This window comes from Battus philenor, unplaced genomic scaffold, assembly GCF_028537555.1.
Source record: "Battus philenor isolate CCGP_79_NKW_IND1 unplaced genomic scaffold, ilBatPhil1.0.hap1 SCAF_27, whole genome shotgun sequence".
Taxonomy (NCBI): Eukaryota; Metazoa; Arthropoda; class Insecta; order Lepidoptera; family Papilionidae; genus Battus; species Battus philenor.
This window is the reverse complement of record NW_027181690.1, coordinates 9849208-9866108: the sequence shown is the minus strand read 5'-3', so window position 1 is coordinate 9866108 and position 16901 is coordinate 9849208. Positions and strand designations below refer to the sequence as shown.

General features: G+C 33.8%; 1 protein-coding gene across 1 annotated transcript in view; it reads right to left on the bottom strand.

Annotated features, from left to right (window-relative positions):
• The window catches only part of LOC137925562 (inactive dipeptidyl peptidase 10), a 199891-nt gene that overhangs the window by 21848 nt on the left and 161142 nt on the right, over nucleotides 1–16901 (bottom strand). The window contains exon 3 of the mRNA XM_068769026.1: nucleotides 7176–7270. Within this exon, the coding sequence (XP_068625127.1) occupies nucleotides 7176–7270 (95 nt within the window). The remainder of the gene's footprint in view (nucleotides 1–7175; nucleotides 7271–16901) is intronic.

The window sequence follows — 16901 nt, the reverse complement described above, 5'->3', positions numbered from 1 at the left end:
GCAAGCTTATCTTGTCTTCGAGTTTCCGGGATTACAAAATAGTTTTCCGGAAAATAGTTTATTATGTTTATATATAACTGCTATTCCTGTTTTTAACGATTGTCTTGAATTTAATTTATTGGATTTGAACCGCAACAACCTTAAAGGCAAATATATTTTATAAATTGACTGAGAAAGCAATAAAAGCTGCTTATTATACATATATTGAAATACCAACTTCTTAATCTTCCAGATGTTCAGTATAATTCTCATAAAACGTATAAATGAGTTGTGTAAATGTTATTTATTTACTGTTTCATAATATTTCATATATGTAATGAGTTGATAAAGTAGTTCTAAACTGTTATTTATGAAACTGACCGACAGTCACACCGCACTTATTATTCTATCTACAGAGATACGAAAATTCTGGCCGTAGTAAATAACACATATACTAGAAGGATTATGATTCTGTCTAGCAATTTGATCTGTGTGAACTGAATTTTTGTTTCAATTTGGAAATAAAAGTTTCATTGGTATTTTATCACCCGTGAGCAGTAAAAAAATATTAAAATATTACGAGTTCGGTGTGATACGAGGAATTTTACGATAAGTCGCCTTCAATAATGTTTTCTTGATATATTGGATACGTGATCGAGGTCCCTAAAAGTTTTCGTCTATATTGAATCTTCACATTGTTACAACCTATATGTACAGGATTGCTTATCGGTGTAAAACCTATAAAGTTGTGTATGTAAAGTTCATTGGATTTCAATTAATGTATCACCATACCCGAAAGTTGATGGTTTTAGAAATAATAAATAACATATCGATAATATGTTATTAATATATTTATAAAAAGCGTTTTTAAAATAATGGTTTAGGGCACATTATTGGCAATTTAATTCAAAAAAATATAAATAAATTAATTCAGAGAGCCTAATTTATACTGGATTGATTGGAATTTTTATCTCTCTATATATATGTGGGATTGTCAAATAATAAAGGTAGCGGTAACGAACACAAGCCTTTATTTTATTCTTAGCAATGTAACAATCTTTTCACTTTAAATCTCTCTTAATATTGCATTGACTCGATGGTTAAAACGCCATGAAAACAAGAGTAATAAGTAAATAATAACTTAAAGATAATTGTATCCTTAATTCACATATATATACCAGCGGTACGTGGCGATTTCATCCGTGTGGAATTGAACAAAATAAAATTTTAATTATCTAGTCTTTTTTTTAGTTTTTATTTGTATTATGTGAGACAGACACAATTTACATTAATTCTCATGTCAACCACATCTCGAAACGTCAACATTAGTTTGCAGCTTTAGGATTATAAAAAACTTGCTAAAGATCATTACGTGTACATATATATAGGAACCTCTCGTTCCATCCCCTATTTTGAAAACAGGGATTTGCTTTCTTTTTTAAATTTTTCACTTTCTTTGTATTGTTTTCACGGTCTTCCTACATTCTTCACAATCTCTATAATTCTGATCTTCATTCCATAATTCAGTCAATTTTTCTCTTCCGCTTTAATATCCTTTCGTTCATCCTCAATTACTGCAGTTTAGTTTATTTATACAATTTATTTATATCACTGCTTTTTTAGTTAATGTTATATCTTATACCTATATATCACATGTCTCTTATTTTTAATATTAGTATTTACATATTAAATTTATTCAATTATAATTAGTTCTAATATACATTTTTGTATTGCACTGTTTATATCAGTCATTTGTTCCTATTTATTACTGTTTTGGCTACTGTTCTGCAGAAGTTGAGTAAGGTTTTTCTGTCTTCTTGCTCTTCTTTTTCACTCTCATAATGGAGGCGATGTTTACCTCCTCTATATTTCTACCTAACCGCCAATCGGTCTCGATTCGGGCCCTCCCGAATGCGGATAGTCGGCGACCAGGTGATCACGGGTTGGTGCACACTCAGTTCTCAGAAGCAGGAGAGGTCCTCCCTGAGCTTAAACCGGTGAAGGTACACAGAGAACCCCCGTGTTCCGTGAAAAACTGGATTAAGACCGCGTCCACCCCCATGCTGCGGAGCATGCGATAGGCCGTCACGCCATCGCAGCCTATCATTTCTCGTTGTCGTTGCTATATATATATATATTTATACACATATGCATTTCAGTCAGTGTAATTACTCTTAAGAACTTTACATTCACAGGATACGTTAGTATTTTGCAAATAGCGACTGCAATTAATTTGCAAATGAAGGTACACCCGGCAGCTCGTCGTGGAATATTAATTAAAGTAATTGAGCTGTGCATTTCGACCCTGAATATACAATGTCCAGTCCATCCCTGTTTTAATAAGGTAATTAAATGTACTACTGTAGAAATTAAAATGATTTATTATTGTCACTTTGCGTGCGATCATTTTTCTCTTCAAATATTTTTGATTTGGTGTAGTCTGACCTTTATACAATGTAGTATATAGTACATAGTATATTTTTCATGTTCTGTCACCTATAAAGGAACACATAAAATAACCATTACCTCAACTTTTAATGTACTTTTAGCTTATGTGTACTATTAATGTACCTAAATAAATTAATAAATCCATATGTTAAATTTAGATTTAATTAATATCTTAAAATGATATATTTTAAATAATGTTTAGGACTGAGTTCGACGAACTTATCTGTCAAACGAAAGAGGCAAAAATTAGAAGTAAAGTTATTTAATGCAATTTTTTTTTAAAAGAGTGATGTTATCTTTACCGATGTTACTAACAGAATTGTGGTGATTAAAACAAACTTCAAATACAACATAGCTCAGTGGAATCTTCTTCATCTTTTCAGGAGAGCTCACTGCGAGTCTGACTATTGCATAGTCTTCCTATAAAGATGGCGACAACGACCGGTCATGTGCTGCCGCAAATTTAACTATGTGTTCGGTGGGGGACCTAGCCACGTCGCGCCTATCGACTTGCCCTCGTCCTCCACGAACTTTGTCCAGAATGTGTAATCAACTAACAGAGTCTTGAGATCCGAACTCTCCGAAGGTCCAAGCGACAAGCAATTCTTTTAGTGTCGCCGCAGATTTCCAATAGAACCATTTGGAAGCGACCACCGTCCAGCATCTTCCGAAGACCATAACAAGGTCGGCTGTCAACCTTGTCTGCGGACGTTCTACGTCGTGTACTGATCCGTGTCTCAACTTCAGAACCTTAAGGCTCCATCAGCAACCGGTTCTGCGCACTATGTGACTTGCATACTGCGATTTCAATTTGCCGAAAAAACTAGGCTATGTTCTCCTTGTTCTTGAATCAATTTTGTAGAGAAACCTAGAGCATGTCCTACTCTATGGGGCGTTGAGCCTCTGCGCTAATGAGGTCCGAAGTGAGGGATTACGTTAAAACGTAATGCTAAAGCATAGTTTGTATATTAACTTTTGACGGCCCCTCTGGCAAAAATGCCTTTATTGTCATCGCGCGCGGTATTTGACATTGGAAACTTATACTTGTAACTGATAAATATTAAACTACTAATAAAAATAGTTTATAGAAGATTTTTACTACAAGACTAAGTAGTCGCTATCGTATTTCAGTAAGAAATATAGAGTTTTTATTCTGTTATAAAAGAAAAAGAAAAAAGTCACTTGGGTTTGAATTCACGACCGCGGATCGGTGGTGGTGGTGGATTAAGGTAAAAAATTTATTTTTCCTTACTTCTTGTCATGGAAACTTTGCTATATTTTACCAATCTGCTGGACTAGTTAGTTACTTTAGTTCATTTACGGATCTCCTCATTCGTGTCCTTCTAATATCTAGTCGTACCGTATAGTTACTTTCAATTTAGTGGAACTGGGTGAGGGTTTTCTTACACTCAAACTAATGTACCGCATCGCAATTCTTAAATCGTCAACACGTAAGTATTTGTTTTGCTACACACAAGCCATTACTCGCATCCGCAAAACACTCCGCATTGTTGAATGAATCACTTCTAAATGTATCTCGAAGTCGTTTATTTATTTGCTCCGAGTATACGTATTTCTATATTATTCGTCGACGATATATTTCGATGAAACGCTCGACTGATATTCGACAAAGCTTTCAATTGGCCGCGTATCACACCGTACAATAACATTGTTAAAGATCTATATATATTTTTAATTTTGTTAACCGTCAGAAATCAAACCTGCATCTTTTGATCGTAATTATATTCCTTTACTACTGGGCTACCAATACTTTATATGGTCTCATATTTTTTTCGGCCGATTGACACCCACTGCAAGGTATAACCCTCCCTCAAAGATCGCCCCTATGACCCGTCTTGCGCTGCCCGTATTGAGCTACTTCCCGTGATCTTAACTATGTCTTCGGTCTACCTAGTGGAGGATCTACCCATGCCGCGTCTACCGGCTCGTGGTCGTCGCTCAAGAACCTTTTGGCCAGGCGACTATCAGCTGCACGAGCGACTTGCCCCGCCCGTTGCGACTTCAGAAGAGCAATTCTTCGAGCTATATCCGTGACATAGTTCTTTCATGAATCTCCTCACCGCAGCAGCGTAATTCTGAGCATATCTTTCCATTGCTCTAAGGTTGAACTTGAGCCTTCTGATCGTAAGCATGTCTCGTATCCGTATGTCATCACTAACTACACATATTGGTCAATGATCTTCGTCTTCAGATACTACGGTATTTTGGACGAGAAGATGTGTCGGAACTTACCGAATGATTCGATCCTAGTTAGATTAGTATAAAATAAAATTATTATAACGTACTCAATGGAATGTTTGGTGGTGTAAGGTAAAGTGGAAGGCAAGCGATCACATGGACGCTTTACAACAAGATGAATGAGGCTTCATTAAAACTGCCACTAAAAAGTGAGTAAATTAATACTCTCAATTCCCCAAACACCGAGATACATGACGATGCATAGCTAGAACAGGGGAAGAACACCAAGAGCAAGACAACGATCACTCTAACAAGAGTGTACGACAGAGAAAAATAACGAAGGAGTACATTTTGCAGTCTTGGCGCATTTTATAAAAATAATTTTGAAGTATCAGAAAATATTTGTAATGGAGCAGTAGAAACCGATATTATAAACTTAAAATTATTAAACGTATAAACAATAAAGAGCTATTATGTAAAACTAATGTATAATATAGTTCTTCTTCTGTTTATTACTATGAAACTTTGTAAATGTATCCTAACATATGCATTAAAGAATATTAAAGAAATAAAATAAATAAATAAATGTTTAATTAAAATGTGACATCGTATTTCTTTAATAAATTTCTTCATTTTTACTCTAATACCTTTGTTATAACTTCAAATATAATTTCAAATTCGGATATTTTAAAGGTTTAAAAATAATATATTATTGTCGGTAATAAAGCTTTAAGATGTCAATTTGATGACAATTTTACCAATAAATTTTATAAGAATGTAAATTCTTTTATTTTACACGAAAATAAGGGAATTCATTTTTTTCCATTATATAGATAAATTATTGTTTGTTAAAGATATAACATGCACTTAAAGCAAGTATACGGTTTTTATTTCATTTATTTTATGTGAGAATTAACACTACGGTGTGATAGACGGTTACCCATCGCGTCACGCTATGCTGGGTAGATTTATCCTATTTCCGATGTTTTCATGCCTTGCCTGTATGCGATTTATTTGTGTAGTAGGTTAGACGCTTGTGCAGTGAATTCCTATTGATGTTTTGTTCAAATGTGCTTAAATTTTTCCAAAATTGCCACACATTTATACTTATACACATTTTCCATACAGCGCGATGAAGTCGCGTGGAATTTACCAAAAATATTTCAATAATTTAGTTTTTTTTTGTTAAAGAATTTTTTAAAACAAAAGTAACCTGAGTTATTCCTCATATATATATATATATATATATATATATATATATATATATATATATATATATATATATATATATATATATATATACCTGCCAGGATGACTCGTCAAAATAGGTCAAGACATTACAGAGATTAGCCAAAAAAAAATCAATTTTGGTATATTTACTGCATATATATTCATATGCATGTAGTATAAAAGCGGTTATTTCAACATTACAAACGGATATCCCAATTTTATTTATATGAACTTCCGAAGAACTTCCATATTAAGAAATGTTATAAGTATCTTTGTCGTTAAGGCCCATATACGCCAACTGTAGGGCTTACACGTCTTTCTTAAAGATGTGTATGGGAGAATATACCGTAATCGCTATGCTTGGCATGCGAGTTGGTGATCGCAGTGTGTTATGGTACACAGAGGAGGCAGCTTGTTTTTTTTTCTTTCTTCTGGCAACTTGTTTGTGAGCAGTGGCAATCCTATATAATTAATTCACGAAGTGTAAATATGTGACTGTAACCCGAGAATCGAATCCGCGACCTACGATCGCGAGTCCCAATCCTCTATGGGTTGACACTAATACAAGCTTAAGAGAAATGAAATAGATAAAACAAAGGTTTATAATGTAATCAAAGTCAGTAAAAATACTGTAAATCAAGGATAAGGATATTTACGACAAGATATATATATGTACAGTAAAATTCCACAATCAATGTGAGATCTACCGCTGTAAACATTTAAAACATATATAAAAAAAACTTTATTGCAAAAAGTATATAATTATGTCCCAGAAATCCAAGAATGTTACCGCGTAGAATTAAATGTTGTTAGTGGTCACTCAGGAAGCTAATTATTATCAAGTACTCTTTATAAAACTGCATTTGAGTGTTTGTGAGTAGTGGCAATTCTATATAATAAATGCACAAAGTGTGAATTATATAAAACTGTATTCCGAGAATTGAACCCTTGACCTACGATTGCAACTCTCATTCCTACTGTTGCACTACCACTGTTCACATGATAACTTGTGTATTATATATTTTAAGGTAGTAAAAGTAAAAAAAAAATAGATCATCCCATACTCGATGTCGATCTGTCACGAAGACAGCGATATCTATTGAAAATCATTTTTAACTTCTTTTAAAACGAAGGTTGGTACACTCTTATCTCATCATCTATCATCATCATCATTATGTAAGCCGATAGACGGCTACTGCAGGCCTTGGACCTCCTTCAATGTATCCCACGATGTCCGATTTATCGCTGTCCACCTAATGCAGGGCCCACTCACACTGAAATTCTTCAAGCTACGTCTAGTGATGGTCAATAATACTTACAAAAGTGGAGTTGTTCATCAGCAGCCTGGTGGTGAAGTTGCGCACGTTGAAAAGCGTGAGCCCACCCCAGCGGTCTCTGAAGACAAGTTCCTCATCTGCAAATTAAAGAGGAAATAAAATTTAATACTGCTAATAATTTTCGTATAAACAATTTTTCTTCCAATGCACAATTGAACTATACTTAAAAACAGTAATGTATAGCTCATTTGGTGTAAATTAAGGTACGGTATATCCCAACAAAAACAGACAGGTTTCAGAAATAATAAGTAATATATATAAGGAAAAGGGTTACAAAATTCGGTTTAGTAATGTTAAAATTAATTATTGTTCCCTTTCCGTCTCTGCAGACTTTATACTGCCAGAAGTTAGCCTATCGTATTCCAGAAGAAAAAATAAAGAGTATTCTCTTTATAGAGGCTCTTCTAATGTGGAACATTTGACGTCAATATATATACTACAAACAATACATAAATAATATATAATATAGTCACATTATCGCTAAGTCCTGCAGTATACTAGTATATAATATATTTATTTATTAATTTACTTTATTGGATATAAACAGTAACAAAAGGCAGTAAGATAGTACAAACTTAGAAATATAAAATTAGTTACAATTGTTACCTTATAACTATCTCACTAATAACTTTTAATTAATCAAAGTCAAACAATATCAAAACAAAGAAAAACATTACCAAACAAGGATCAAAGATTCAGTGGGTTCTGCAGAACAGACAGTAATAATTACGAGTAACAGGAAACCGTCACGTTCCAATTAGGTTTAAATTATATTGTGTGTATTCAATAATTTCGTATGAAATTGTCTTTTAAAAGTACGAGAGAGCACGAGAATATATCAATATCACTAATATTGTGCACATTTACCGATATTTGTCTTAGCAGCTGATAAAAAGAAGAGAGATCTAGAACGCGTTCTTGCTGCAGGGATTCGAAAGTTTACCTCAGACATGTATATATGCGATTTAGCGAGTTATTTAGAATTTTATATTGTTATATATCTATCAGAGCAATGGTAGCCCAGTGGTAAAGAATCGAGACTTGATCGTAAGTCGCGGGTTCAATTCGCGGATACAATCTTATATAATTAACACTTTCTGTATTAATTATATAGGGTTGTCACTGCTGTACAGAATAACACAACTGAAATCGTCAACCCCCATGCTAAGCGTGGTGATAATGGTATATATATCCCCCACAGATAATTTTAGGGCAGATCTATGCCTAGCACTGGAAGTCTAAGGCCTGAAACTATGACATATCTATCGCGATATCTCTGGAATACGGCTTAGTTAGAGATTCGGAATTTCGTAGGATAAATTCTTTCGTCAAAAAGAGATTTTAAGAAATTGCTAAAAAAATCATTTCCAAATTATAGTTTACTACACTTTGGAAATATGTTTTTAGTGAGTATGTAACAACTCTTGATATGAAACTTGGCTAGAATATTTTATATGACATATGAAATATTGACAAGAATGGTAGCGGAATGGAGACGCGAAGCGACCGAGAGACAGCTAGTATGTTTATATGTAAAATTCAAGCAGAACATATTATTTTCTAAACAAAATATCGCCAGCTAAGTATGAGATTTCTCATGCGGAGGAACCCGGCATCGATCAATCCGGCTTTTACATAGAATAGCTTTTTACTTACCACCGAGACACACGGTCGCTAAAATAATATTTACTGACCGATGTTAAAAATAGGATATCGTCTGTGTGTAACTAATGGCTTACATTGTGATAAATATAGTGTGTATAAGAAATTTATAATGACTTAATGATTGAAGTCAGTGCAAGATTGATCATTGTGGCAATCTTTGGTGAAGTTTCGGATAAAGAAAAGAATATCGTATCACCTATGGACAACGAGAGCCGCAGGACCTTTCTAAAGTACTGCAGAATCGTCATAGGAGAAACAATTAAAAGAAACAAGTAGGCAAAAAAAGTGTATAAGAATAAATGAATATAAAGTAATTTTTACTTTCAACTTAAGTACAATTCATATTATTTTTTGGATTAGTTATAACTGACATGTTTGTATTTTTACCGTTATCTTTGACTTAAAAAAAATTAATTAATTCTTATTAAAAAAATTAATTAATTTGTTGAAAAATACTCGAGTGTCAAAGAGCGCGCTGTTACTGTGATATATTAAAGAGAACTTTATTTAACAATGTTTCAATAAATAAATTATTTATATTTAAACTTGGTTTTGACTAAAGCTATAAATAAGTATAAAAGATAAATTTTGTATAAAAATGAGATAGCCGGCAGTGTGTCTCAGGAGAACGTTGGCATGGCCTAATTGACACTGTACGTAGACGTGCATTCAATCAGGCGCTAATGGAAAAAAAATATCAACTTGACAAGATTATGGGACGGGTGTACACTGGGTAAATTGTCGTGAAATTTTAACAGAATTTTTGTAACACGAAACTAAACAAGATTTAATTCATCAATAACGCGAATGAATGATCTGGTCTTGTTTTTTTTTGTCATGTCATCGTCTCTCCCAAAAATGCCAATGGAGGAATATACCATAATTGCTTGGCAGGGGGGTTGGCGATCGCAGTATGGTATTATGGTACCCAAGAACGCTGCTGCCCATCCTTTAGAACCTTATTTGTGAGCAGTGGCAATCCTATACAATTAATGCATAAACAGTGAATTATACAAGCATATATCCGTGAAATCGACCCTGTGATCTAAGATGGCAAGTGTTGTCATCTACCACTGGGCTATCACTATCCCTTTAGATAGTCTAGCGATATTGACTGACCTGAAAAAATCAACGATATAGATCTACAAGGAAGCTGCAAAGAAACTCCGATAGACCCAGTATATCTAACGCCGGAGATAAATCTGGACAGACCACATACTGTTAATACCCCACAACATACCAAGATATGCCTAAGATTAGAAACCACAAGTAAAGGGCAAAAGTAGTCGTGGTAAGTAGTCCAAAGACATAACAAATAGAGAAGACGTCAACCGTGTAAGTCCCAACAGGGTGACAATAAAACTTAATAAAGTAAGTCAAATATGTATGACATTATTACTGTCTGTTCCGCAGAATGCGTTGGATCTTTGATCCGTGTTTTGTAATGTTTTTATTTGTTTTAACAATTGTTTAACTTTGATTCATTAAATGTTCTTAGTGAGATAGTTATAAGGTAACAATTGTAACTAATTTTATATTTCTAAGTATGTATATAAATAAAATAAATAATAGTGGCTTACAAAAATTAAATCCACGGGTGGTAAAACCCTTAGTGATTTCTTAGCCCGTCAACACCCACTGCTAGTTATAGGCTTTCCAAAAAGATATCTATGGTGGGATATTCCATAATAGCCACGGTTGGCAGGTGGATTATAGATCGTAGTGTGATATTATGATATGCAGAGGATACTATAGCGCATCCTCAGGAACTTTTGTTGTGAGCAGTGGCAATACTGTATAATTAATGCACAGTGTAAATTAAATATAAGTAAGAAAAGGATCAATATTTAGCTACTTCCGCACATGCAGTGGTATTCGTGCAACAATTAGTGCCAAACACAGAGTAAACTAATCGGTGTAACATAATTTCTGAAGATGCCCCGTGGAGGAGTGAAACACGTTGTGATTTAACGGTGGCAGTTGTGTAATTCGCATTGTTTGTCGCATGCGCATTTATCAGCGGGCTAGCGGGCGGTGCACTTTGTTGCACGACTACCACATATGTGCGTAAGTGGCTAAATATTGATCCTTTTCTTATTTAGGATGGACTTCGGCAAAATAACGCCTGATTCCATTAAACAATTAAATATAAGACTGTATCAAGGGAACCGAACCTGCGATCTACATTCGTAAGCCTCTGTCATCTACCATTGGTAGCCAACTCCTCATCAATCATCATATATAACTTATAAAAACTTCGATTTTCGATTTTCTATTCCAATCAAAATAACACAAGAAATATCGTAATGATATGCGTAGCCCGTTGTCGTATAGTCATGTTTATTTTACCCCGTCACCGCACGGATTGCTTAATCATGCAAATATTGTTCTACATCCTATTTAGCTTGTTGAAAATACTTCATCTACGTATGTACGGATATAAATGTGTCTTTATATGCGTAATACCACCTGTTTCTGTTCTAACATAAGCTCTTTATTTACCAGCTAAAAGTTGAACGGTTAAAATAACTATTTTTCATAAAATTCTTCTGTTTGCAACTGTGAACAGTCTTGAAGTACATTCAAATGTCTATTAATATTCATGTAATAGGTATTTAAAAACTTTATTGTATATTATATACACAAAAAACATAAAAATCAAACGAATTAATACACTAATTAAATAAATAATCGAAGTAGTACAAATAAAAAAATCCAATAATAAAAACTAAAGCAAGGAGAACCAGTGAAAAACTAGGAAAAACTTTGGATCCTGAAAGTAGGATGTATAACACGACGCCGCAGTACCATGCATTTGATCAGGTCCGAAACACGTGTGATAGCACAGCAGTCGAAGCAATACACACTGACAAATACCGGCATAGATATCGTCACAAAATCTACGCAGGTATTAATGATATGTGGGATTCTTCCTCGTGATATTAACAACACGAAACCCGAAGTAGAAGTTTGTACATTCATCTGTGCTTCATCTGTATTTATATCGACGTAAGTGAACAATTTTATTTATGTGGAATTCCCCATTTCAATGCGCCACTGATGATGACGTGATATTGTCCCTACAAATACATACCTTTTATAAAAATAAAGTTATCATTTATTTTTTCTAGTTTCATTCCAGTTTTATTATTAAAAACCTTCGATCATTGCGGTCGAAACTGTTCGCGCCTCGCACCAGCACAAACGCGTCCTATCCACAACCGGCGCTTCCAGTTACGACCTGCCGCAGCTTGACCAGTCGCGGGAAACCTAGTGGCTGCTTACCACTACCACTTACACTTAAGGTTGTACTAACTTGCGTTGCAAAGCCAGAGCAAGCCTTATGCCCACTACCCCTGTGTTTTAAATATTTTTTCCATTTGTTGCTGAGTTCGCTGTTTTTTTTATCTTACCATAGACTTGGTGGGAGAACCAGTAAAATGGTTCTTAAAATCACTAAAGTGATTTGGTACTCGTCCAACCCGATCAATTACGTTAGATGAAAATATTATTCTTATTTTACAAAGAATTAAAAGATTGCCTCTCAAATTACCAAACAAGTAGCAAAGCAAATGATTTAATCCAACGCGGAATTCTCTCCACTCTCGCAATTGCAACCGGCTTTCAAACTAAATTGCATTTTCCAACAGTTTGATTCCATCATTCAGCGCCGATTGATTCGTCACACGAAATGCGAATGTGAAATTATTTCGCTGGATACTTCAACACGATACGTTACCGCATCCATATCTATATAGATATCAAAGAGATTTAATATTAAGTTAAATTTTACTGAACTACTTCAGTAGAACTACTATTGTCTTTTATTCTTAAAATATTAATTATTACAACGATGTGATCGAAGATGAAGCATGCAGACTCTGTACATATCTGGTCACTCTGACCTTGAAGAACGCCTCCAAAGGAATTCCATTGTGTAAGGGTAGTAGTGGGCCGACTTCTTACTCGTGCTATAGAGAAACGGGGATGGTGGGATAAGGAGGTGGACTTCAGCAGCGCATCTCTCAAAATAAATTCTGTACTAAATTGACAGACTTGCTACCTCCCAGTGGTGTTTAACCACGTACTGCAGTACAGCCTTACCCGTATTACAGAGATAATTTTCAGTATGAAACCAGTTTATTTGATTTTTCAATTATGTATACCTAGTACTTACTGTTCGAAATTGTAATTAAAGATGAGATTTGTGTAAAAAATAAATATGAATGAAATTTTAATTATTGAATTAAAATATGCAAAATTTCACCACCGTTAAAACAATGAACAACTTTGAAGAACGAAAAATCTTGAATTCAAAAAACTAAGTATACTTCCACACGGTTCAACGGCGTAAAAATGTAATAGGAAATTTTAGATCAAAACTGTATGACTTTTGGGATGAAAGCGCAGTGGGAGTTCTTGTTTTAGTTTCGGTCTGTTAGTTCAGAGGCACTCAAGAGGGTCATTAAGTTTAAAGCTGAGCTGCTTCAAGGACTCGTAAGTCGAAATTATGCTTAAGTAAGATTGGACTTTTAAAACGCTCATTTTCATGATGCTACGTATAGCTACGAAATGCTACGAAGTGCTACGCAGTTCGTGTAGACATTGATTTGTGTTTAATTTGTAATTATTTTTTTTTTTTGGTAATCTTTTATGAAAGTGGTTGGTAATAAAGTAAACAATATAATGTTTTTTTTTTCACTTCTCGAATATGTCGAAAGGAAACGTCGTAAAGTTTGTCATTTTGAATAATACATTTTTTTAAACAAAAGATATGTTGTTGATATATATTGTAATTCTATACGGGCAAAAAAGCTTTATGTTTTCCGTTTTTTAGTTTCAAATCTTATTATATCATTTTGGGTTTATAGAAATTTCTGGAATTTGGTTTGTTGACTCATTTACAGGGTTGATATTATAATGTACACACACACATTTGTTGGATTTCATTTAAAAGAGCAACTGTTGAGATTCTGGGCGGATTTTCTCAACAAATTAGCGTTCCGAGCCAGTGGTATCTTACTATTTATAACGTTAAAATAATCGACCATTCAAAAGCGCGTACTTGAATAAATACCCATTTCATTAAGATATTTTGAATTAAAAGATTATTAAGAGTGTCTAGTTCTCATATTATAGATTGCACGAACATTAGCAGTATTATCCCGTAAAAGTAACCCGTAGAACTTAACACTAGTAACAGCATAATGATAGATCTTATCCTTTTTGGTATTATGCCGATTTTTAAAAAAAGTATGTAATATATTTAAATTTAATATTAAATAATATTTAAGTATACTTATATGATTTACATTACCTATGGATACTTCAAATCAGTGATCTCACTACTAGATCACGACAAATATAGGTGTCACAATAGTTTTACAACAATGCTAGTTTAAATAGAAAATAACTGGCAAGTGTTTATATAAAACCCGCAGTGTATGTAAAAAAAATCGCAAATATAAGTAGAAGAACTCATTCAAGTGAATCATGGTATATGGTTTATAAAAAACTTTGAAGGAATATTTACATTTGGCTACTCTTAAAGTTTGCGTGCTAAAGTTCGAGTATTCTGCGGGGTAACTTCAGTGTACTTTAGTATACACAGTTTCGTAAGGGAAGTTGCAAAACTTTCATAATAACCCTTTTGTTTGTAGTAACTTATAAAATTTCCGTTTGTTTTACAACATCATAAATATCCTATTAATTTATTTTGATCATTTTATATATTTTAAAAACATGTTAAAGATTAGGATAAGAATTATTACGGTATATATTTATACTGTATCTTCTTCTTGTTTTCAACTGATGGATGCCCACTCAGGCACAGGCCTACCTCTATGAGCACCTCCTCGGGGCCTGCACTGCCTGTATCAAGCGACTTTTCGCGACCTTAGTTATGTCACCTTGTGATTGACCATCTTTGCACTTTGCACTCTAGAAGCTTATTTATGAGCAGTTGCAATCCTATATAATTAATGCACAAAGTGTGAATTATATAATATTCTACCCGGGAATCGAATCGACCTACGACCCCACCCTACTTTTTATAGACACTTAAATATCCTAAGTAAGAAAAGGATCAATATATAGCTACTTCCGCACATGCAGTCGTAGTCGTGCAATGAAGTGCACCGCCCGCTAGTCCGCTGATAAATGTGCGTGCGGCAAACAATGCGAATTACACAACTTCCACCGTTAAATCACTCAACACGTGTTTCACCCCTCCATGGGACATCTTCAGGAGTAATGTTACACTGCTTAGTGCCAAACACAGAGTGTTAGCTATATATTGGTCCTTTTCTTACTTAGGATGGACTACCGGAAAATAACGCCTAAATCCATTAGATACTTAAATATCCTTAATAAAGCAGTGGAGTTATTAATTGCCAAGTTTTATTATCACTAACAGATCTTTTACAGCATAATAGGATTATTTTTTATCTTTTATTAAAATAACTTCTTAATTATTACAAGCTATCTTCAGTTTGTTCGCTTTAAGAAACGTAGCAAGTATTATTTGTTTAGCAATTTTACCAGCCCAATTAATAACCAGTGTTATAGAAAGATGATTCCGTGGTGCCTTTAATGATGAAGCAAGACTAAGTATGTAATATATGTTATTAGAATGAGATATAGTATACATATATAGTATGACAGAGATATATTATGACATACGACAACACAGAATGTTGTTGTAGAGTTTCTTCCAATTTCTTCTCCACAAACATAAGACCTTGCGAGGTAGAGTCAAAAATAAAATAGATTAAAAGAATAATAATTGACGATCGAGTTCTGTTAAAAGTTGTACATAGTGTATGTACGACGAATTTTTGATTTTGAATTTGGAAGAGCTCAGGTAACTCTCGTGGAACCCACAGATGTATGCACTGCGTTTAATCTATTCATTTCATTTTTATATACGCAAAGAGGACAAAACATAAAAAGCCTTATTTGACAACAATCAAACAGGTCTCCTCTATAATAACATTCCTCAACGTAAAACAACTTTTCATAGTGAGAGCCCCGGGGGAAATACACAGTGCTGTTGCCTTCCCTCAGTTCACTGTACATAATATTCACTTTAACTTAGAAGTCTACAAGTTTGACTTTTATTTTTATACTGTCATAGAACCACATGTAAAAGCTATAGTTTTGGTGTTTAAATTTGTAAAATTTGATGTGGACATTTACGAATAAATTAGAAAAATTTCTCGAGGCTTTTGTCGTACAGAAAGATTTTTTTTAGTAATTTTTTCAAGGCATAATTATTTCAGTCGTAGCATGTCCCTTGCCTTCAACACAAGCCATCCTCATATCTTGTAAAAAGACCGTTTTTTGTTAGTATTTAGGGGTTATTTAAGAACTAGGTTTATAGAGGTTTAATAATTTTATCAAGTCAACATTTTAAAATTTTAATTTCCTGTTATTCTTACAATTTTTTCTTCTATTTTTTATTTTAATTGCTTCAAAAGTCACTTGATCATTCATAAAAATCACAGCTTTTTATTTTTGAAAATCGCAATACATTATATAATAGCCTCAGTTACTATTTTACAGGTGTTTTTCTTTTACTTCTTATTTGTGAATGTCATATCTATTTATTTATTTTAACTTCTAATTTATACAATGTAATCGCAGTAATTTTCTTTCTTAATTGTTAGGTCTTAGCCGGCTCCACTTACGTAATTTGTTTTTATTTCTATGTATTGTACTCTGAATAATTGTCTTGTAAACCATAGAAACAAAGGGTGATTCTACCCGTCACCCACAATAGAACCGGTTGGAAGCGACCCGCTTCCAACGCCTTTGGACTAGCTTAACAAGGCTGTGTGTCAAATCTTGAGGATGGAGGTCTTTCACTGCCTTTGTCAAGTGGTCGTCGTCATATATGTTCTTTTAACTAGCATTTATTTTTTATAATTATAAATGATAATCAAAGTACCTGTAGATTTTGTATTAAAAAAAATAATCAGATTTTATGAATTTGTCGTAAGATATTAGATATCAGGGTTGAGCAACCTTTTTAACGAATGAGCC